The sequence below is a fragment of the Dreissena polymorpha genome, chromosome 9, assembly GCF_020536995.1.
Source record: "Dreissena polymorpha isolate Duluth1 chromosome 9, UMN_Dpol_1.0, whole genome shotgun sequence".
Taxonomy (NCBI): domain Eukaryota; kingdom Metazoa; phylum Mollusca; class Bivalvia; order Myida; family Dreissenidae; genus Dreissena; species Dreissena polymorpha.
Window position 1 is genome coordinate 13,592,205 of NC_068363.1, and position 25,158 is coordinate 13,617,362.

General features: G+C 36.6%; 1 protein-coding gene across 1 annotated transcript in view; it reads right to left on the reverse strand.

Annotated features, from left to right (window-relative positions):
* The window catches only part of LOC127845872 (E3 ubiquitin-protein ligase RNF216-like), a 66,361-nt gene that overhangs the window by 7,971 nt on the left and 33,232 nt on the right, over positions 1-25,158 (reverse strand). Inside the window, exons 7-14 of the mRNA XM_052377046.1 lie at positions 22,080-22,133; positions 21,155-21,327; positions 20,030-20,218; positions 12,715-12,763; positions 12,048-12,147; positions 11,044-11,122; positions 9,447-9,544; positions 8,876-8,990 (exon numbers count right to left, since the gene is read on the reverse strand). Coding sequence (XP_052233006.1) covers positions 8,876-8,990; positions 9,447-9,544; positions 11,044-11,122; positions 12,048-12,147; positions 12,715-12,763; positions 20,030-20,218; positions 21,155-21,327; positions 22,080-22,133 — 857 coding nt within the window. The remainder of the gene's footprint in view (positions 1-8,875; positions 8,991-9,446; positions 9,545-11,043; positions 11,123-12,047; positions 12,148-12,714; positions 12,764-20,029; positions 20,219-21,154; positions 21,328-22,079; positions 22,134-25,158) is intronic.

Below are 25,158 nucleotides of genomic sequence, written 5' to 3' on the forward strand. Positions count from 1 at the left end.
GGTTCGACTTTTCGGAATCGGGATGCTGATTTGGTCACGTGATAAAGAAAATACCGGAAGTGCGGAATGTAAATACTAAAGCGAAAGTAGAATGGGATTTCTAATTTTGCATAAACTGCGTTTACTACGTAAACTTCAATATAAGGATAAAATGCCCGGCCCCTGGTGGCCATGTTTTTGAAGCAACCAAAACCATTTTTGAACTCATCCAAGATATCATTGGGACAAATCTTCTGAGCAACTTTCATGAAAATCAGAAAATTAATGTGGCCTCTAGAGTGTTTACAAGATTTTACTATAGCCATATAAGGAACAAGAGATGTGTTTGTCAGAAACACAATGCCCCCTACTGCGCCGCTTTGAAATCAAATTTCTATTTATCATTTGGCAGGTATAGAAATCACTTTCCTTTAAAGCTTATTTCTTCCCTTGGATTTTGTCCAAGTCAGACATCACTGACAACCAAGGCCTGTGGTTTATCAAAGAGATCATAGCCAGAGTTCATCATGTATCTATGGAAATAAGTCCACAGGTATGTAATGAACTCTACCATTCACAAATTAGTACAGGAAAGAAATGATAATTATATCATTAAAAAAAAAAACTTTGACAAATCAATCATTTGAGTTATAAATAATCACAATAAAAAATATGTACAGTAACTGTGAAAAGAACTATAATTCTTGGTAAGGAAATATATAATCTGAGATTTATAATTATATAAATTACTTCCCTTGAAAATAATTGTCTCTAACAAATCTCTATTTTTAGTAGCAAATAATTAAAAGCCACTACCGTGACTGTAGATTCACCACTCAAAATGTGCAGCTCCATGAGATACACATGCATGCCAAATATCAAGTTGCTATGTTCAATATTGAATAATTATCTCCCTTTAAAGCTTATTACTTCCCTTGAATTTGTATTTTTGACCTTAGACCTTGAAGGATGACCTTAACCTTTTACCACGATGTGTTTGTCAGAAACACAATGCCGCCTACTGCACCGCTTTGATTTATTTTTAAAAAATATATAATTTGGCAGGTCAGATCATTATGTCCATTTAAGGTAGCGCACCTCTAATGATTTCCCGCGATTTATTTTACGATCAATGCCGATCTTCAATGATCGGTTATTTCCGAGAGATGCATTTTATTTTTTTCAAACTTCGAATTTTGATATGTGTTTACCTAATTCATTTACAATACATTATTTTCACTATAAATAATGAATTTGATACAATTATCATCTGAAAAATACGATTTCGCAATTTCTTTAAAGATTGACTAGCCTTTTTACCTGTTTACTTAACGATATGTCATTTAAGATTGCACTGATGTGAAGTTGTCATGGCCGAGTGGTTAAGGCAATGGACTTAAAATCTTTTGGGATCTTCCCGCACAGGTTCGAATCCTGCCGACATCGCATTCTTTTTGCGACGCGTTTTATTTCTTTTCTAACGAAATTTGATTTAATATAGCATATAAGCTATGTTTATTGTTAAATATGTTGAAAATTGTATACATATCCTTCAATTTTTTTAATTAAAACAACGTCATGGTTCAAACAGAAATCTCAAACCTAAATTCAAGTACTTTTCAAGGCCAAAGTTTCATTTTCAAGGCCACGAACCATACGTTAGTTTCCTTTAAAAATGCATTTTCCATTTGCTTGGATTGGTCTTTCTTGTTTAAACTTTCATAAAAAGACACTGAGTACGGTCCACTTATAGAACTATCAAGTAAAGTTTTGAAATGTACAGTTAGCCCAAAAACGGCCACATATGCTGTCTCCACAAGAAAATTTCTTTGCTATGGTACTGTCAAGGAACATAACCTGAAATAACTTTGTAATGTTTTTATTGGAATTGAAGGATTGATGTGTGCAAACGGTATGCAATACCCACAATACTTCCGCTTTCAACATATCATATTTTGTAACGAATTTGTCTATGGATGTCTGAGAGTTTGATACTGCTGTTGATGGTTGTGAAGGTCCTGGAGTTTGAATATCTTCTATCTGCACACTCTCTGTGGCTGTGCCTTCCTGGTTCGACACAGATGGGCTGTTGTTGTTTATGTGCGTTTTAGATTTAACAGTTTTAACAATAGTACCTTCCTGTTTCACAAAAAACACATCACAGAACCCTGTTTGATTCTCAATTTCATGTTTTCTTTGTGGGTTTCCCCCTTTCTCGTGGCTTTTCAAAGCGCTTTCCCCCATCCCCCGACATTAATGGTTTTCATACAGACCCGACAGTGTGCTTTTCGAATGTCATTTGCTTTCTGTATCCAGGAATATTCAGTTAACCACCCTGGTTTTAAACAACACTTCCCCATCGCTGCGTTTTCACTCGCGAAAATTTATCACAATAGAGAACCTCTGACGTAGTACACATAATCTGTGACGTAGTACACATAATCTGTGACGTATACACATAACGTTTCGTACTCAATAGTATACAAAACTTATATTTCATACTCAACTTTTTGGGCGAAAGAATTTATGATAAATTTTCGTAATATTTCCCTTGAGAACGATTTAAGTTTATAATGAAAGCGATGATAAAAGTAATTTTGAGCAGAAATAAACATTTTCAAGGCTTTTTTTACATGAAATAAGCACTTTTCAAGCACTTTTTCTAGGCCAACCTTTGTTCAATGGCTTTTCAAGCCTAGGACTTGTTTTCAAGCACTATTCAAGCCCTGTGCGAACCCTGAACGTTATGGCTAAATTGGGTAATTTACTGCTGAAAATACGATTGATGCATGTTGCATTTTTATTTTTATTTCAAAAAGTAAACAGTAAATCTGTCTATTTCTTGGTATTTTTGCTGTATATAGTGTTTCTATAAAAATTAAGTTTAAACTATAACTTAAATGATACTATTTTAAATTTTATGACACTTTGTTTTTAACCGACCCAATTTTTACTTGGCTGAAATAACTTACATTTCATGGCGCTATTCCTTAGATAAAAATTTGTAAAAAATAAATGTCTGTAAAAGAAGACTTATTTCATCTTGTGTAAACTTAAAACACCTTTACTGCATCTGTACACACCAACTGCATGCCCATATTTGGAAATTTGAATGAATTATTGAACTTTTATATACCACAGGGGTGAAAATAAAATGCACAAAAGCAGAGCGTGAGGGTGGTTTTGAAAAAATCTGTATATTTTTTTTAAAAGCATGGAAAGCCTTCCTACAAATTTGCATGTAGTTCAGTAAAATGATGCTGATTAGGAAAATAATTAATTACATTATATTTGGATATGTGCCCATTAGAGGTGCGCTACCTTAAAGCTTATTACTTCCCTTGGATTTGTTTTTTCGACCCTGTGACCTAGTTTTTGACCTGGTATGACCCATATTCGAACTTGACCTAGATATTGTCTAGATACAACTTCTGACCAAGTTTCGTAAAGATCGGATGAAAACTATTTGAATTAGAGTGGACACGAAAAGTGTGACAGACGGACAGTGCAAAAACTATATACCCCATTTTCTTCGTAAGGGGGCATAAAAATGCCTTGCCCCCTGGCGGCCATGTTTTTCAACCAACCGGCATCATATTCGAACTCGTCCAAGAGATTATTAGGATGAATCTTTTGACCAACTTTCATGAAGATCAGACAATAAATGTGGCCTCTAGAGTGTTAACAAGATTTTACTAAAGCCATTTATAGCCATATAAAGAAAAATGCCACGCCCCTTGGCAGCAGTGTTTTTCAAGCAAACATTACCATTTACAAACTCATCCAAGATATCATTGAGACCAATCTTGTGACCAGATTTCATGAAGATTGGACAATAAATGTGGCCTCTAGAGAGTTAACAAGGCAAATGTTGACGCCGCACAACACACGACGGACAAATGGCGATCACAAAAAGTCACCATGAGCACGTTGTGCTCAGGTGAGCTAACAAGACGGCAATCAGCCCTAAAGCGCTCACCTAAGACCCAAAGGAACTAGTCTAAGACTGTTCTGAAAAAGTGCCATCTTAATCGCTATGATTGGATCAAAAATTTAAATCTAGAGTATAAATATGTATTTTTTTTATTCAACCCATTGACCTAGATTTTGAGCTCACATGACCCAGTCTCAATCTCAGCAGAGATTTCATTGTGAAAAATGTTCTGAGCAAGTTTCATGAAGATTGGCTTAAAGAAGTGGCTTATCTGGCATCAACAATTTTTCACTATAGTAATATAGCATAAACTGCACTGCCCACCTGGCTGCATTTTGTTCAATCTAACCAGAAGAATTTTCAAACTTGAAAGCTATCATTAGAACAAATATTCCGACAAACTTTCATAAAGACTGGACTACAAATGCGACTTCTATAATGTTAATACGGTTTTACAATAGCCATATAAGGAAAAATGCCCTGCCCCCCAGACTGCCATGTTTTTCAACGGACCAGAATCATTTTTTAACTCAGCCCAGATATGAGAACTAATTTTCTTTTCAAGTTTTATGAAGATTGGACACACAACGGGTATTCTAGAGTTTTAACAATGTTTTACTCTAGCCATATAAGGAAAAATGCCCCGCCTCCTTGCGGCCATTTTTTTGACGAACCGGAACCGAAAAAAAATAATTGGGGGGGGGGGTTTGAGATATAGTGTGTATAGTGTTAGGGTGTGGTGGTCATTTATAAGATGATCTTTAACAAAAAATTTAAAAAAAATAAAAATTGGGGGGGGGGGGGGGAAATTCGGGGGGGGGGCGTGGTGGGGGATGGTTTGGGTGGAGTCTATTGTGGTATGTCAGGTAAGAGTTGTTTTGTCAAAGTATCAATCAAATCTAATCATAAATAAAGAAGTTATGGCAATTTTAGGAAAATTTAATAATTTGACCTTGAGTCAAGGTCATTCAAAGGTCAAGGTAAAATTCAAATTTCCAGGTACAGTACCCTCATGATAGCATGAAAGCATTTGAAGTTTGAAAGAAATAGCCTTGATACTTTAGAAGTAAAGTGGATCTAAACACAAAATTTAACCATATATTCAAAGTTACTAAGTCAAAAAAGGGCCATAATTCCGTAAAAATGACAACCAGAGTTATGCAACTTGTCCTTTACTGTCCCCTTATGATAGTTTGCGAGTGTTCCAAGTATGAAAGCAATATCTATGATACTTTAGGGGTAAAGTGGACCAAAACACAAAACTTAACAAAATCTTCAATTTTCTAAGTATAAAGGGCCCATAATTCTGTCAAAATGCCAGTCAGAGTTACATAACTTTGCCTGCACAGTCCCCTTATGATAGTTAGTAAGTGTTGCAAGTATGGAAGCAATAGCTTTGATACTTATGGAATAAAGTGGACCTAAACACAAAACTTAACCAAAATTTTCAATTTTCTAAGTATAAAAAGGGCACATAATTCTGTCAAAATCTAACTTTGCCTGCCCAGTCCCCTCATGATAGTTAAGTAAGTGTTCCAAGTTTGAATGCAATAGCATTGATACTTTATGAGAAAAGTGGACCTAAACGCAAAACTTAACCGGACGATGACGCCGAGGCCTAGGTGATGACAATAGCTCATAATTTTATTTTTTTTAAAAATGAACTAAAAATCACAAATCTTTGATAATCACACACAAACTACTGAATGACTGCAAACTGTAGTATATCTTATCAGTGGTGTCCATCTGACATCAAGAAAAGGGTCTTTTAGGTGCAAACCCAGTAAGTTGGGGCCAATTCCAGGGAACTGTAAGCCTGTTACACACATGGCTATTTGTACTGCAACAATCAAAGCCCATGTATAAATGAGTTTTATATACAGTAGAAAAAGTGAATAAAAGGTCAGATAAGATTCATTTGTAACAATTTTGTTGTTTTATTGGTTTTACCACTATGCTGAATTTCTGCAAAATAAATATAACAATCTGAAGTAATGGCAATAATTAATTGGTGTAATGCAATAATTGTTCTTAGATATTTGGGTTGTTAATGTTCTGAATCCATTACCAGTATCACCAGCACCAGCACCATCATCATCATCATCATCATCATCATCATCATCAGTTGGCAATGTTTATCAACTAACTTTCACCAATTTATAACTCGGCCGAGCTATCATAAGAACAAATGTTCTGACTAAGATACATGAAGATTGGACTATAAATGTGACTTCTAGAGTGTTAACGAGGTTTTACTATAGCTATAAAAGGACAACTGCCCCGCCCCTTGGCGGCCATGTTATTTCAACGGACCTGAATTATTTTCAAACTCAGCCTAGCTATCATAAGAATACTCATTCTGACCAAGCTTCATGAAGATTTGATTATAAATGTGACTCCCAGAGTGTTAACAAGGTTTTACTATACCCATATTAGGAAAATTCCCTTGCCCACTGTTTGCCATATTTCTCAAAAAACCGAACCCATTTTGAGCTGAGCTTTCATTGAGACAAATGTTATGACCAAGTTTCATGAAGATTATAAATGTGACTTCTAGAGTATAAACAAGGTTTAACAATAGCCATATAAGGAAAACTGCCACCCCTCTAACGGCCATGTTTTTCAACAGACCGGAACCATTTTCAAACTCAGCCTAGCTATCAAAATAACAAATGATCTGACCAAGTTTCATGATGATTGGACTATAAATGTTACTCCTAGAGTTTTAAAAAGGTTTTACTATAGCCATATAACCTAAACTGCCCAGCCCCCTGGTGGCATTGTTGTTCAATGGACCGGAACTATTTTAGAACTCAGCTGAGATATCATTAGAATAAATGTCCTGACTAAGTTTCATGAAGATTGGACTCAAAAAAAGACTTCTAGAGTGTTAACAAGGTTTCACTAAAGCCATATAAGGAAAACTGCCCCGCCCTCTGGCAGCCATGTTTTTCAACTGACCGGAACCATTTTCAAACTCAGCTGAGATATTATTGGGACAAATGTTCTGACAAAGTTTCATGAAGATCGGATAATTAATGTGCCTTCTAAGAGTGTTAACAAGCTTTTTCTTTAATTTGACCTAGTGACCTAGTTTTTGACCTCACGTGACTCAGTTTCGAACTCGACCAAGATATCAGTGGGACAAATGTTCTGACCAAGTTTCATTAAGTTCAGACAATAAATGTGGCCTCTAGAGTGTAAACAAGGCAAAATGTTGACGACGCACGACGGAACCGGACAAAAGGTGATCACAAAAAGGAAAAGAGATACTTATCAAATACATAATCCATTTAATTATCAATCTAGCAAGCAGTATCCATGTTAATTGTTTAATTAGACAAAACATTTAATTTTGGGATAACCAAGTATTTGGATGATCTAAATTCGTTCAAGTCCAAAATTAGGTCAAGACAACGGCAAACATGAGGTCAGGTAATGTGGGTGAGTGAAAGTGTAAAAATACAACATCCATTCAAGTACCGAAGCTTTAAAGGAAGCATTATTGATTATATACTAAACATTTTGGGTCAATCTCATAGTCAGAAGAATGATCAACGAAAGAATGATCAAACAAAAGAATGATCAAACCAAAGAATGATCAAACAAAAGAATGATCAAATGAAAGAGTGATCAAACAAAAGAATGATCAAATGAAAGAGTGATCAAACAAAAGAATGATCAAACGAAAGAGTAATCAAATGAAAGAATGATCAAGGGAAAGAGTGATCAAACAAAAGAATGATCAAACAGAAGAATGATCATATGAAAGAATGATGAAACAGAAGAATGATCATATGAAAGAATGATATAGTTAAAATTAAATCTATAGCCTAGTAAGCAAGTAATTTATTATTTTTCAAACGGTACCACTTTTAAAACCAAAAGTAGGATTTCTATACATATACGTCAATTTCGACAAACACATTTTTTTTTAAGTTTTTAAGCACAAACAAGAGATGTGTTTGTCAGAAACACAATTCCCCCTAATGCGCCGCTTTTTTTTTGTTTTTGACCTTTGACCTTGAAGGATGACCTTGACCTTTCACCACTTAAAATGTGCAACTCCATGAGATACACATGCATGCCAAATATCAAGTTGCCATCTTCAATATTGCAAAAGTTATTCAATATTGCAAAACTTTAACCTAAAACTTTAACCTAGGTTAAAGTTTTGGGACAGAATGACAGACAGACAGACAGAATGACAGACAGACAGACAGGCCAAAAACAATATACCCCCGATCATTCGATCCGGGGGCATAAAATGACAGATTTCTACCTTGTAACCACCAGATATGTTCTAATTGGCATAGATAAAATTAAATCTTAAGCCTAGTTAGCAAGTAATTTATTATTTTTCAAACTGTAATGCTTTTAAAACCGAAAGTAGGATTTACGTACACGTCCACTTCAACAAACGCGTTTATTTTTAAGTTTTAAAGCGCAAAAAAGACCGATTTCTACCTTGTAACCACCATATATACTCTAATTGGCATAGATAAAATATGTTTCTTATTTATACTTAAATTTACTATGCCAAATAAGTTGTGTGGCTTTAAGAGATTTACCAAATACATTTTGTATTTTAAATAATTTTGGAGCAATTTGAAGGACAAATTTGAATCTAAGGACAGACTTCCATGGTGAATTCAGAATACCTCATCTTCAGTATAAGCCTTGTTATGGAAAACTGGGATTAATGCATGTGCGTTAATCATCTCAGTTAGTCTACACTGGTTAATTAGGGACAACACTTTACACTATAATTATGTTTTTCAATTTAATGATGTCTCTTCTTATCAAAAATCCAGTTTGGTTGGAAAGTGTTGTCCCTGATAAGCCTATGGGAACTGCTCTTTAATACAAGTTTTCCCAGGACAACACCCATACAATACATTTCCAAAATGAACTTTCTAGCAATCAACATTGAGACAAGATGATGCAATGTTTGTGTCTTACATCCGGTTCCCTGCAGATGTAGCACATGGTGGCGCCATTGCAGCCATCCTCCTTCGTGAACTGGGCGTTACAACGCTGACACATTTGCACCTTTGCCTTCGTCATCTTCTCTTCACTGTCATGGAAAACAGGTAAACTTATAGTAATATACAGAATACATGGGCAGTCAGAAGTTTCAGTAACACACAGATTAATGCGGCCATTTTTTACCAAAAACAAGCCTCAACCCACATCTTGTTTATTTAATATGTGTACAGAAAACTTGAATAGTTTCTTAATCACTTATTTCTTTTCAAAATACCCCTTCTTTAATTTTTTAATGAAACCCCTGTCAGTGCTAAATATCGATAGGTTTATTATGCAAGTCTTAAAAATGGATACCTTCCTGGGCTTCCTGGCTTGTCATTATTATGTCACATGGCCCTAAGTGGTGTTCTCTTTTTATCTTATTTATTGGCAAATAAACTTTTTTTAATACCCAAACATTCCCAGGCTATAAGGCATTGTTTATCAATCAAAACCCAACTATTTCCAATATATAAGCATGTATGTATTAAGGCACATTACTCACTATTCCAGTCTCAGTTTGGTCTCATCTCTTTTTACCACCTCAGAGCAAGGCTTCCCAAAGTGTTCGTCCCATCCCACCTGGCAGTAACGGCACGTCTCCTGAAAACATAAAACAAAACTTCAAAGGGTTGGACATTAACATTTAAGCCATGGTTGCCCATCTTCTGTCAACACTTCTTTTACAGAGGACATAAATCTTAGAGGCCAACCATAAATTTATGGGACAAATGGCTTGTGGGCACTTGCTAATTTAGATCCCTGCCGTTAGAAATCGTTAACAGAACAATCCTGCTTGCGGCTTACCTTGATTCCAAGATTCATATAGGTGCTTGAAAACATGCATGTGACATTGTTTTTCTCTAAACTACATAGGGGTGAAGAATTATTTTTTGCATTTGAAAAGATGGGTCGGGAGGAACCATTTACTTCACATACTGCAAACTACACTGCATAAATCCCTAAATTGTTCCATTTGACAAAAATTAACTGCATGTCAACCAACAGCAATAATGATACCCCAGAAAATAGGTGGTTGATTGTTACACAGGGTTATATTGTTCAAGACCATATCCCACAGCAGCTATCAGTTAATATCACATATCGTTACTATAAATAGTAACAAAATGACGTCGCGAGCGGGCCGTTATTCATATCTAGCGGGCCAATATAAATTATATCAGCCCTAGGGCCGATTTTTCATATCAGAAAAGAATGGGATCGCGCGGCTAATACTGAACAATATGGCGTCCACATTCAGCCTGAGCCATAAAGAAGTAAAACATCATCTACTGGTTATTGTTCTACTCACCGAAGTTGTGTTATAACCATGTTTTTTTTTCGTAAAATTTAATATGCTTCCATGACGAAGTTAATTCTGGACACATTTCTTCATCGCCATCCATCTTTTCCATTTAAAACGACTGGATGTAAGCAGGCAATTCTTTGAGGATAGACATTCTTTGATCGACTGACAAAGGAAGGACGTAATCATCAAAGAAATTACCCTTTTAATTCAACATCGATTTCCTTCAAACAGTTAAAGAACCATTCACTGACGCTTATCTTAAATTTAGGCATAATCCATCAACTGTTCAACAAAACATCGCGTTATTCGAGTCGACATTTTAACGAAATCGAAAATGCAGTCTCACCAGTTTCATTCCAGTTTTATATCCCAACACTGTTATTCACATTCATAATATTATATTAATCCATCGTAAACACACACACTAATCGTTCGATGCTTAACAATATATTTAACTGTTAAATAAAACACTCCAAGTCCGATTTGTTGTTGTCCTAAAATCCAGAGAGTCTAGGTAGTTTCGTCATTGAAATGACGTCACATGAGGTACGACATAAACTGCGTAATCAATTGAATGAAAATAAAAGTACGGAAAGCTGTTTCTGTATAAATGTTCGTGGAGGACCAAAATAGTATGATATGTGATATAAACGATAATACACGACAGAGCTGGGCCGGGAGCCTACAATCGGCCGTTGCCGAATAATGGCCCTCGGGCCGTTATGTCGGCAGCGGGCCGATTATAGACGCCCGGCCCAGCTCTGCCGTGTGTTATTGTCTAAGTAGTACTTACCTTCATACACTTGTCATTCTGGCACCTGAACACTTTGTCAGACTTGTCCATGAAGGCCCTGAACTCGCAATGTGGGCATCTGAAAATATCAGAGTAGAATTTAGATTGCTGTAAATTGATTCCACAACCATCATGTCCAGATGACTCATGACTTCTGCACAATATCTGTATAAACTTGACATTGGAGCCACGTTTCATTAAAATCTTATAATGGGTATACAAGACATTGACCAGACATGAAAGAAGATGCGCAGGTTTTTAACCTTCAATATTACCTTGGCCTTTCTGCACATTTTTTTTATGAAGTAATTTTAAAAGAAATTCATAAAGGGGAAAAGAGATAAAAAACAGAACAAAATGGAGGGTCTAACCTTTTACATTTGACCTTAAAATATAACCTTGAGCATGAGTGACTGACTGAAATATCTGCATATTGTATCAGAGATTAAATTTTCAGCAAAGTTGCATGAAAATCCTTCAAAGATTAAAGGAGGTATGGAGGGCACATCAAAATGGAAGCTCAGACATTTGACCTTCAAGTACCATCTTGACCTAACAGTTGAAGGACTGCCTCATACCTTCTGCACCTTGCTAAATGCCCTCATTGTTTGAGGCACGTTTTAATAAAATCCGTTGGAGTATACAAAATATGGAGCAGCAATTAAAATGTTCAGTACAGACTGACTGATGGAGTGACTGACACACAAAGGGCATTGCAGCAAGGAATAAATAATGGAGCATTCCATGGTCTTTTGTGCAACCTAGCATGACATTGTTGAATCAATTTATATTGGGTTAGATTGTTTATATAAAAATTGACAAGGCATTAATTTGAGCAATTGTACTGTACTTGTTAAATTAAATACACATAATTTATCTAATTTGTGCACATACTTTATGAAATTAGTCCACATACTGTATCAAATTGGTGCACATACTGTATCAAATTGGTGCATATAATGTAACTAGTTTGCTCGCATACTGAATCTTCTGTGTGCACCTACTTGACAAGATCTCCCAGATCAGCCAGCTTGAGATTTTCCTCTGCCACTCTGTCCTCATATCTGGCCAGCATCTCCCTCGGTAACGCCCTCACCAGCTGACCTAGAACACAACCAGGCTTGGGTACACAGATTTGTGACCAGGGCCCATAATATGAATCTTATGTTTGATCTTTGTCTGTAAAAACACATTGGCCATGTTTTTTTAATTGAAACATATTTATTTAAGCTTTGATGTCTCAAATCTGGGGTATGTTCAGATGTAGTTTAACTGTGTGAATCACTGGAGATAATACAAAAAGTGTTGCATATCTACACTTCATGGTTATGACCTATTTGAAGGTGTGTTTTTTTTTTCAATTGAGATATATGGAAGAAGTTTGCTTCACAAACTTCAATCAATCAATGCAGACTGATCAACCAGGTGACAGTGACTCCATACCAAAAGTCCATGTATGTTGTTGACATGATATGTGAAAAAATGTGGGATCTTAAATTGGTGAAATCTGATGAAATCGTAACTAATACAGCATGCAATGTGTGTACAGACAGTATCTGATCACGTTAAGTTAAGAGCTACTTGTGAAGCAGTGTGAAACTTGTAAAAAAAGTAAATCAGATTAGGGTAATTAGCAGAAATCAGACCCCTGATAAGTTTACAAGTGCCTACTTTTAGGAAAGGAAGAGCCGCACCTGTCCGTCATACACTTCAGATCAGCCTGAAATATAAACAAGTAGCAACAGGACGTTGTATCTATCGAGGTACTTTGGAGCGTCTTTAATTTCCTCTAGCCCAAGTGACTTAAATATTGTTTCTTTCTATACTAAATTAAATTGCATTCCATCATCATACCCTAATTTAATAAAACAAGAGCACCGCCTTGCGGGTGCAGACCGCTCATCTATTTTCTTTTTAAAGGTGAAGGGACTCTCATTTTCAATAACAAAGGAGGGAGGAGTGGAGTGAAGAGGGGTGTATAGTGTGGGGTTGTGGACATTTATTACATTATCTTCCAAAAAAAGCGAAAAAAAAAAAAAAAAAAAAAAAAAATCGGGGGGGGGGGGGGGGGGGGGGGGGGGGGTATAGTGTGAGGGTGTGGTGATAATTTGTGAGATGATCTTAAAAAAAAAAAAAAAAAAAAAAAAAAATCAAAAAAAAAATTTGGGGGGGGGGGGTGGGGGGGGTGGGGTGGGGGTATAGTGTGAGGGTGTGGTGGTCATTTGTAAGATGATCTTATAAAAAAAAAAAAAAAAAAAAAAAAAAAATTAGGGGGGGGGGGGAGGGGGGGAGGGGGGGGGAGGGCACGGGGGATGGTTTGGGTGAAGTCTATTGTGGTATGTCAGGTAAGAGTAGTTTCATCAAAGTATCAATCAAATCTAATCATAAATAAAGAAGTTATGGCAATTTTAGCAAAATTTAATAATTTGACCTTGAGAGTCAAGGTCATTCAAAGGTCAAAGTAAAATTCAAGTTGCCAGGTACAGTAACCTCATGATAGCATGTAAGTATTTGAAGTTTGAAAGCAATAGCCTTGATACTTCGAGTGGATCGAAACACAAAATTTAACCATATATTAAAAGTTACTAAGTCAAAAAAGGGCCATAATTCCGTAACAATGACAACCAGAGTTATGCAACTTGTCCTTTTACTGTACCCTTATGATAGTTTGTGAGTGTTCCAAGTATGAAAGCAATATCTATGATACTTTAGGGGTAAAGTGACCAAAACATAAATCTTAACCAAATTTTCAATTTTCTAAGTATAAAGGGCCCATAATTCCGTCCAAATGCCAGTCAGAGTTACATAACTTTGCCTGCACCGTCCCCTTATGATAGTTCATAAATCTTGCAAGTATGAAAGCAATAGCTTTGATACTGTAGGAATAAAGTGGACCTAAACACAAAACTTAATCAAATTTTCAATTTTCTAAGTATAAAAAGGGCACATAATTCTGTCAAAATGCCAGTCAGAGTTACATTACTTTGCCTGCACAGTCCCCTTATGATAGTTAGTAAGTGTTGCAAGTATGAAAGCAATAGCTTTGATGCTTAAGGAATAAAATGGACCTAAACACAAAACTTAACCAAAATTGTCAATTTTCTAAGTATAAAAAGGGCACATAATTCTGTCAAAATGCATGCCAGAGTTATCTAACTTTGCCTGCCCAGTCCCCTCATGATAGTAAGTAAGTGTACCAAGTTTGAATGCAATAGCATTGATACTTACTGAGAAAAGTGGAACTAAACGCAAAACTTAACCAAAATTTGCAATTTTTTAAGTATAAAAAGGGCACATAATTCTGTCAAAATGCACGCCAGAGTTATCTAACTTTGCCTGCCTAGTCCCCTCATGATAGTAAGTAAGTGTACCAAGTTTGAATGCAATAGCATTGATACTTTCTGAGAAAAGTGGACCTAAACGCAAAACTTAACCGGACGCCGACGCCAACGCCAACGCCGACGCCGACGCCAAGGTGATGACAATAGCTCATAATTTTTTTTCAAAAAATAGATGAGCTAATAACAACCCATCTGATAAATTTTGGTGTACATGTGTCTTCCTTCGAATTGTATTTCAGCCATTTGCTTTTGTTAACTCATGAAATGAAGTCCGAAAATGTTACAATGATGTGATAAATAGAATACCAGGAAAAAGGCTAACAAAGATAAGTTTATTTGCTCACTACAAACACTTGAACAACTCGCCAATGTCTGACACTATTGTTTCTGAGCTATGCTAACTAGAGCTTTCTCACAGACGTGACGAATACCCCCACATGCCGCATTGACACAGAATATTTTGCATGTTGTTTGCACAAAAAACAGCGGACACCATCCTCAATATTAAAACGCACTAAGTGACCCTGTGACCTAGTTTTTGACCAGGCATGGCCCATGTTCGAACATGACCTAGACATCATCTAGATACAACATCTGACCCAGTTTGGTGAAGATCGGATTAAAACAACTTGAATTAGAGAGCGAACACTAAATACGGACCGACCGACAGACAGACAGACCAAAAGACAGACAAGTTCACTCCTATATACCCCCCTTAAGTTCGTTTGTGGGGGTATAAAAACTAATCTGTATTCAATACTAACCAAGTATTCTGTAAGTTAACCTCGTTTATAATGAGCACAAAGGTAAGAAATAGCAGTGCAAGCAGTTCTGACATTACGGACACTACAAGTAAGTTACTTTTAAAGTAGCAGTCTTGACTTTGTAAATTCTCGTGTGTTAGTTGAGATTGAGAGTAGAGACAGCAAAAAAGGTGGTAAGTGGAAGAGAGCTAACTTGTTAAGATCTAATGTACATGAAGGATACAGCAGGGGTTTAAATGCAATGCTTTATACAACAAGATGTGTTTGTGAAACACAATGTCCCCCTATATGACATTTGATCTTGTAGGATGACCTTGACCTTGACCCTTCACCACTCAAAGTGTGCAGCTCCATGAGATACACATGCATTTCAAATATAAATTTGCTAGCTTCAATATTGCAGAAGTGACATTACATGAGCAATTTTGACCCATATATTTGACCTTGAAGGATGACCTTGACCTTGACCTTTCACCACTAAAAATGTGCAGCTCCATGAGATACACATGCATGCCAAATATCAAGTTGCTATCTTCAATATTGCAAAAGTATTCATAAAATTAGTGATTTGGGCCACATATATTTGACCTCTGACCTTGAAGGATGACCTTGACCTTGACCTTTCACCACTCAAAAAGTGCAGCTCCATGAGATACACATGCATGTCAAATATCAAGTTGCTATCTTCAATATTGCAAAAGAACTCATAAAATGAGCGATTTTGGCCACATATATTTGACATCTGACCTTGAAGGATGACCTTGACCTTTCACCACTCAAATTGTGCAGCTCCATGAGATACACATGCATGCCAAATATCAAGATGCTATCTTGAATATTGAAATACTGCAAAAGTGTACATTAAATGAGCGATTTTGACAAATATATATGACCTTTGACCTTGAAGGATGACCTTGACCTTGACCGTTAACCACTCAAAATGTGCAGCTCCATGAGACACATATGCATGCCAAATATCAAGTTCCTAACTTCAATATTGCAAAAGTTATTGCAAATGTTAAAGTTGGCGCAAACCAACCAACCAACAGACCAACCAACCAACAGACCAACCAACAGACCAACAGACAGGGCAAAAACAATATGTCCCCCACTACTATAGTGGGGGACATAAAAACAGAGAATCAAGACCATGCAACATCCAGAGTATTTATAATCCTTACACTATATACTAGATTTTATTTGGATAGTCTACAGTCAATCTTGTATTTAGAGACCACTAAAGGGAGTAACCAAAAGTGGTCTCTTAATAAAATGGTCTTTAAATAAAAAAAGGCCATTTGGGATAAAAATGCGGACCTTTGATTTTAAATCCAGATATTGGATTATCTCCTTTTGACACAGCGATTTCAGCTTTTGTTATCAAATGAATCTTAATATAAACAAGAGCACCGCCTTGCAGGTGCAGACCGCTCATCTATTTTTCTTTTTAAAGGTGTAGGGACCTATCTCAATTTCAATCACAAAGGATGGAGGGGTGGATTGGAGAGGGGTGTATAGTGTAGGGGTGTGGTCATTTATTACTTTATCTTCCAAAAATGCAAAAAAAATGAATTTTATTTTTATTTTTTGGGGGTGGGGATTCTTGGGTGGGATGGTTGGATGGTATTTCAAAAATAAAATAAAAACAGACATACTAAGGACAGTTCAACTGCTATATGCAACCCTACCGGGGGCATTAAAAATTAATTTTTTGGGGTGGGGGTGGGGGGGGGGGTATAGTGTGAGGGTGTGGTGGTCATTTATAAGATGATCTTTAATAAAAAAATAATAATGGGGGGGATTGAGGGGGGATGCGGGGGGCGTGGGGGATGGTTTGGACAGAGTCAATTGTGGTATGTCAGGTAAGAGTTGTTTTGTCAAAGTATCAATCGAATCTAATCATAAATAAAGAAGTTATGGCAATTTTAGCAAAATTTAATAATTTGACCTTGAGAGTCAAGGTCATTCAAAGGTCAAGGTAAAATTCAACTTGCCAGGTACAGAACCCTCATGATAGCATGAAAGTAATTAAAGTTTAAAAGCAATAGCCTTGATACTTTTGAAGTAAAGTGAATCTAAACACAAAATGTAACCATATATTCAAAGCTAAGTCAAAAAAGGGCCATAATTCGGTAAAATGACAACCAGAGTTATGCAACTTTTCCTTCACTGTCCCCTTATGATAGTTTGCGAGTGTTCCAAGTATGAAAGCAATACCTATGATACTTTAGGGGTAAAGTGGACCAAAACACAAAACTTAACCAAATTTTAAAGCATAAAGGGCCCATTATTCCATCAAAATGCCAGTCAGAGTTACATAACTTTGCCTGCACAGTCCCCTTATGATAGTTAGTAAGTGTTGCAAGTATGAAAGCAATGGCTTTGATACTTTAGGAAAAAAGTGGACCTAAACACAAAACTTAACAAAATTTTCAATTTTCTAAGTATAAAAAGGGCTAAAATTCCGTCAAAATGCCAGTCAGAGTAACATAACTTTGCCTGCACAGTCCCCTTACGATAGTTAGTAAGTGTTGCAAGTATGAAAGCAATGGCTTTGATACTTTAGGAAAAAAGTGGACCTTAACACAAAACTTAACCAAATTTTCAATTTTCTTAGTATAAAAAGGGCACATAATTCTGTCAAAATGCCAGTCAGAGTTACATAACTTTGCCTGCCCAGTCCCCTTATGATAGTTAGTAAGTGTTGCAAGTATGAAAGCAATAGCTTTGATACTTAAGGAATAAAATGGACCTAAACACAAAACTTAACCAAAATTTTCAATTTTCTAAGCATAAAAAGGGCACATAATTCTGTCAAAATGCAAGCCAGAATTATCTAACTTTGCCTGCCCAGTCCCCTCATGATAGTAAGTAAGTGTACCAAGTTTGAATGCAATAGCATTGATACTTTATGAGAAAAGTGTACCTAAACGCAAAACTTTACCGGACGCCGACGCAGACGCCGACGCCAAGGTGATGACAATATCTTCTTCTTTTTTTTTCAAAAAATAGATGAGCTAAAAAAATGAATAAAACAATTTTTTACTTAAAAAAAGTTGTAGTTGTTCTCTTTAATTCTAAATACAATGTAAATGGTTTGCATGGGGAATGGGTTTTTTCCGACTCCAAACTCATTCGCGATTAAATTTACGTGCACTTTTACTCTTCGACACTTCAAATACCTGAATTTTCTCATTCAACGTTAATACTTTCTGTTTTGACATTTTAATTTCTGCATGTAAGCTTATACAGTCAAACCTGAATTCAGCGGTCAGTCAAGGGAAATGATCAAAGTGACCGTTGTCCACAGGTGACCGTTGAATTCGGATCACAATTTTAAGGTTGATCAGTTGGTAGTATTACTACGTCGTTACCCCACCCAGTCGTTTGCATACAGTGTAAAACAAATGCTCATTGCATTAACAAAGCATAATAACAGCATTAACTTACGCGTGTACATTGAATAATAGAGAATAATATCTTTTAGATTGATTAAATTTCATATGGTTAAATTAAAGCAATGACTTTATCAACGCTGGTATAATTGTTTACTCATGCATCTCATTCATTCAGTAAATAAAGCTTGTCACGTTCCGTTGACGTCACGTCCGTAAAAGTCTAAAAAGCGGATTCGGTGTCATAAACCGATAGTACGGTGTAATTGTACCGTTCTAATGCAAAGAAATAGCGGTCATTTAATTTAGCGATAATTACTTTAAACAAGTCATAAACTCTGACATATTTCCTTTTGAAGATACCCCCACAATTATCCCCGGAAAAGAAACCTTCTCAACACCTTATAATTGGTTTACTCGCAGCGGGCCGCTTTTATAATATCGTAGACATTTACCGCTTACAGACGCTTTAAACACAAAATAGACGGACACATAATTCGCTGTGTTTTTAATTTTCGCTACTCTAGACGACTGACGCGTGACCGTTGATTTCAGGTCAAACATGAATTTCGGAGTTGAATATAGTGGCCGTTGGCCGTTATGGTCAGGTGGCCGTTAAATTCAGGTGTAATATAGAGTGTTTTTCGTCTGGGGGATTCCAGACTGACCGTTGTCTGCAGGTGACCGGTAAATTCAGGTGGCCGTTAGGTCAGTTTCGACTGTATATATATCTGACTCGATTATGGTACATAGGGAAAAAAATAAAACACCTTGATTGAAAACTAAATAAACACGCCTGATTGGAAAATTTGCTAACACAAACTAATTAGCATAATAACAATTACATTTTTTAATGAACAGATTTCGCTACATGTTACCGATTAATAGTTTATTTTTTACTCCTCCCGAGAACACTGTGAAAATATTTGTTGCGTCGGCACATTGTTTCTGCAATAAAATCGGCGATCAAATTTGTCACTTAACGTCCCAGATAGTAAACTCTTTAATGCGTAGACTGTTGGCAATACCTCACTGTATTATTCGACACCAAAAATTGATAAGGCAGTCAGCATTAACGCCGGTCAGAACCGGTAATCGAGACAAAGGAAGATGGCTGGTGTGAAATCACAACAAAGGTGTAATCGTTCATGTTATTGGCTTAGATAAACAATCAACACTGATTTGTCCCTGAACGGTCAACAGATTTACCACTTTTACCTTAAAGCGGTCGCTTAATTCAAGACTTGGGCATTAAAATAAACTAAAATCAGCGGTCGCTGGTCGCGTAAGACAAAAGTCGCTTAAAACAATATGAAAATATAGTTAAAACGCTCGGGCAGGATTTAAAGTGGTCGCATAAGACAAAAGTCGCTTAATTCAAGTGGTCGCAAGCACAAGATTGACTGTATTTATTTGCCTTGGAATATTTGCATAGATCTTTCCCTTGGTTAATAAATGACAACATTATATGATTATGTGATCGTACCTTGCCCTGGCCAAAGACAGACTCGCGTGCCTTCTGCTGCAGACATCCCTGACAGAAGAGATGCCCGTCACAGCACTGTACCATGCTCTCAAAGGGGAACTCCCCATAGCAGCAGCCACACTCGATATACTGGCCCTGCAGCTCATACTCTTCCTCATTTAGGCCCATGGCAATCTCCCGGTCAGCCTCCTACAGTTGAACACATTGTAAAATGGGGCTTAATGCATGTGGGTCAAGTGTCTGCCTGTGCAGTCCGCTAATCAGGGACAACACTTTCCGGTTTATGGATTTTTAAACAAACTCCCGTCTAGGGGGAAAGTGTTGTCCATGATAAGCCTTTGCGTACTGCACAGGCTAATCTTGGATGACACTTTCATGATCATCAAATGCATTAAGCCCAGTTTACACAGAATTTAATCGAATTTAATATGTTGAAAGGGATATGATAAATTTTTACTTACGGGATTGGTTTATAAGAACTGATATTAGTTCATCATTTTTTTGCAATAATTTGTATAAGGAGTAGGAAAATTGCTCAAAGAATGTACATTCTTACTCGTGAGAACAGTAGAAAAGGCCTGTACAGTCATGTTTTTACATGTGTTCATACAAAAATCATGCACACATTTTGTAAGCGACTGAGTGATACGTGAAAAACACTGTTTTATTTATACCACACTAAACACTTAAATTAAGGAAACTAATAAAATGTTTAATGTACAACAAAATGATTTTTCACTAAGAACTCAGGATTTGTTTAGACTTAAGCTTTATACAACCCTCTACCTTTATTCAACCCTAAATGTTGACTGACTACTCTTTTCTGGAATGCATTTATTAAAGATTTATATTTGGGTTATGCTTTAACTGTTCATCTTTAATGTTTGTTAAAGACATGAGATAGGATAAATAGTATACAAGGTTAGTGTCTTTGTGTTCTTGAATTTATCCGACTCGTTACAGGGCTTGGCAAGCTTTGGTGTGTGAACCTTTCTTCAACTCGGTAAAAATTCAAGCACACAAAGTGACGAAGCAAATTTGTTATATCTATGAAACTTGCTCTAATTCTAAAATGGGAGTTATTTTACAATAAATCATTAACTATGCTGATAAACATCCTCTTACTGCCTCCAACTCTTTGCACTTCTCCCTGACCCAGTCTATCTCAGTCTGCAAGGCTGGACAGATCTGTGGCGAGGATTTACTTAACTGCCGTCTGGACTTAAGTAGCGTGACCTTGACCTTGCCCTTCCCGGTACCAGTACTGGAACCAGCCTCTGGCCTCGAAATCTCCTGGTCTGGAAAATCACAAATTGTCAGAACTTGAGATCGCAAAAAAGCACCATGTTTCTTGGTCAACCCTGAGGGACTTTGCTAGCAAAACTGAATTTATCAGGCATTTCATTGTTTTCATGTCCATGTCAGCATGATAATCTGATGAAGTAAACTGTCTTGTATTAAAATAATAATATAAATTTGCTTGTGTTTGCCTCTTGTATTATTTTCTGTTATCCTAATAATATATTTCTTCATTTCTTTAAAATGATTTTAAATTCGTTGGAATTATTTCATTATTCAATAAGCAAACCCTTAATAGTCATCACAATATAATTCTGACTGCCAAATATATGAAGCATCAACTTAAAACTTCATAGGTAGGTAGATCTTATTGAGGGATTGTGCAATTGTTTCCTGTTAGTGTGTTCAAGATATGCTCAGTACAAAATAAAAGGAATAAAATAAACAAAGTGCAGCAACTCTAACAATAGGAAAGCACTAGTTATGGTTCTTGTGCACTGCACACCCCCTTGATGAGATTTACCTACCTACAGAAAAATCAAAGCGCCATATGATCAAATGGCAGTGACTCTAAAACCAGAGGAGCAAGAGTTATGGTTCTTATATACTATGAACCCCGTAAATGAAATAAAAAATCAAGCGGATATGTTACAAGAACTACTATCCTGATGATGTTTTTGGAGTTGAATTATTCCTATTATTCCTTTAACATAAACTGTCTACAATATAGGTCATTAAATATTTATTTTACCTATTTCCACTTCAAAGGTCATGGCACTCAGCTTGGATTTTTCACTTTTGACATCTACAAATAAAAACAAAATTAATTGAGCACATGTGTTACACAATCATCACATGGCTATTTAAGAATATCATCATCTATCATAATCATCACCATCATAATTGTGCACCAACATCCTCATAACAACTAGAGTGTAAACATGGTTTTAATAGAGCAATATTTGGAAAAGTTCCGCTCCCCTGGGGGCCATGTTTTTCAACGAACCGGAACCATTTTCGAACTAAGACGAGCTATCAAAAGAACAAATCTTCGGACCAAGTTCCATGAAGATTAAACTATAAATGTTACTTCTAAAGTGTTAACAAGGTTTTACAATCCCTGGCGGCCATATTTTTCAATGGACCAGAACCATTTTCAAACTCAACCGAGCTATCATTGAGACAAATGTTATGACCAAGTTTCATGAAGATTGAACTATAAATGTGACTTCCAGAGTGTTAACAAGGTTTTACTATAGCCATATAAGCAAAACTGCCCACCCCCTGGCGGCCCTGTGTTTCAACGAACCGGAACCATTTTAGAACTCAGCTGAGATATTATTACAACAAATGTTCGATCAAGTTTCATGAAGATTGGACTTAAAATAATACTTCTAGTGTGTTAACAAGGTTTGATTATAGCCATATAAGGAAAAGTGCCCCGTCCCCAGGCAGCCATGATCTTCAACTGACCGGAACCATTTTCGAACTCAGCTGAAATATTATTAGGACAAATGTTCTGACAAAGTTTCATGAAGATTGGACAATAAATGTGACTTCTAGAGTGTTAACAAGCTTTTTCTTTAATTTGACATATTGACCTAGTTTTTTGACGTGCCAAACTCGACCAAGAGATTGTTGGGACAAACAGACCTGTTTACCCCGATTGTGCCGATCAGTAGTTTTAGAGTACTTTATCAGAAGTTTGGAGTACTTGTCAGTAGTATTCACAAAATTTAGTTGCAACGCTCATTAAACACGTGATTTACCTTACAAGACCTGTATTTATTGATTGTAACAAGAAACAATACTTTAAATAAATGCAAAGACATTTTAATTGGAAAAAGCAGTTTTTTTATTTCTGAAGTTTATGTTTAACAAGGGCTGTTTGTAAAACATGCATGCCCCCCATATGGGCTGTCCATTGTAGTGGCAGCCATTGTGTGAATACGATTTTTGTCACTGTGACCTTGACCTTTGACCTAGTGACCTGAAAATCAATAGGGGTCATCTGCGGGATACGATCAATGTACCTATGAAGTGTCATGATCCTAGGCAAAAGCGTTCTTGAGTTATCATCCGAAAATCATTTTACTATTTCGGGTCACCGTGACCTTGACCTTTGACCTTGTGACCTCAAAATCAATAGGGGTCATCTGCAAGTCATAATCAATCTACCTATGAAGTTTCATGATCCTAGGCGTATGCGTTCTTGAGTTATTATTAGAAAACCATTTTACTATTTCAGGTCACCGTGACCTTGACCTTTGACCTAGTGACCTCAAAATCAATAGGGGTCATCTGCAAGTCATGATCAATCTACCCATGAAGTTTCATGATCCTAGGCATATGCGTTCTTGAGTTATCATCCGGAAACCATTTTACTATTTCGGGTCACCATGACCTTGACCTTTGACCTAGTGACCTCAAAATAAATAGGGGTCATCTGCAAGTCATGATCAATCTACCCATGAAGTTTCATGATCCTAGGTGTATGCGTTCTTGAGTTATCATTCAAAAACCATTTTACTATTTCTGGTCACCGTGACCTTGACCTTTGACCTAGTGACCTCAAAATCAATAGGGGTCATCTGCGAGTCATGATCAATGTACCCTTGAAGTTTCATGACCCTAGGCCCAAGCGTTCTTGAGTTATCGTCTGACAACCACCAGGTGGACGGACCGACCGACCGACCGACAGACCGACCGACAGACCTACATGAGCAAAGCAATATACCCCCTCTTCTTCGAAGGGGGGCATAATGAATCAGAATACAAGACTGGATATTTAAATGTTCTGCAATAAGCATTCTTTTACTACATACTAGTACAAGTCAGTGTTATGTTTCAGGAAAATATTTAAACTGAAAATATTGAATTTAGATATAGATATTAATGATTGTTTTTAGTTTCCACACAATTAATATGATATTATACGAAACCACGTCAATCTCTTTCACAATGACATAAAACAATCGGACATAACTATCATAAGTTCATCCATAGGGCATATACATTTTGTGATCTTTGAATCTGGAAACATCTGTTTAAGTGTCGGGCACAACTTATTCACAGTGATAATTGGCAAGTTCAAGTAGGCCAATAGTCCACACATTAATACCTCTGCTTTTGTTACTAAATCTGTAGAATTGGTTGGTTTCGTTACAAAACTCTCTATTGACTTGTTTTTATCTTTTAACTTCAAAAAGTCCTGAAGATGTTTACTTTGAACGTGTCTCGTGCAGTTGTTACGTCATCCATGGGCACATGAAAAATCGCTGCAACAGATATTGCAACCCACGAAGCATTCTCCTTTAGCAGAACGCTGAGGCATGAATACGTTTCTGTGTAGGTTGTCTTAAATTTTTGATATTCTTTTTCTTTTTACAGTTATCAATAACTTCATCATCTTCAAAATTCAATTTTCCCTTGGAGCTGGAGGACACCATTCATCCGGGTATCGATCGCTATCAGATGTAATAAGCCCCTATTGTAATAAGCCCCTATTGACAATGATGATCATCTAAGAACCAAAACGTAATGATTTGAAGGAAAGAGAGACGAAAAGAGAAAAAATATCCGGAAATAAAACGGATTTTTTTTTACAGAAAATCGTAGTTTTTCGTCGCCAATCCATATTGCGGAATATCGGGTCGAAATTCATAGAAACTACGGCGAATCCGTGGGAGTAAACAGATCTGAACAAATCTGCTGACCAAGTTTCATGAAGATCAGACAATAAATGTGGCCTTTAGAGTATTAACCAGGCAAAAGGTTGACGAAGATCCCAAAAGCTCTCCATGAGCAAGGTGTGCTCAGGTGAGCTAGAA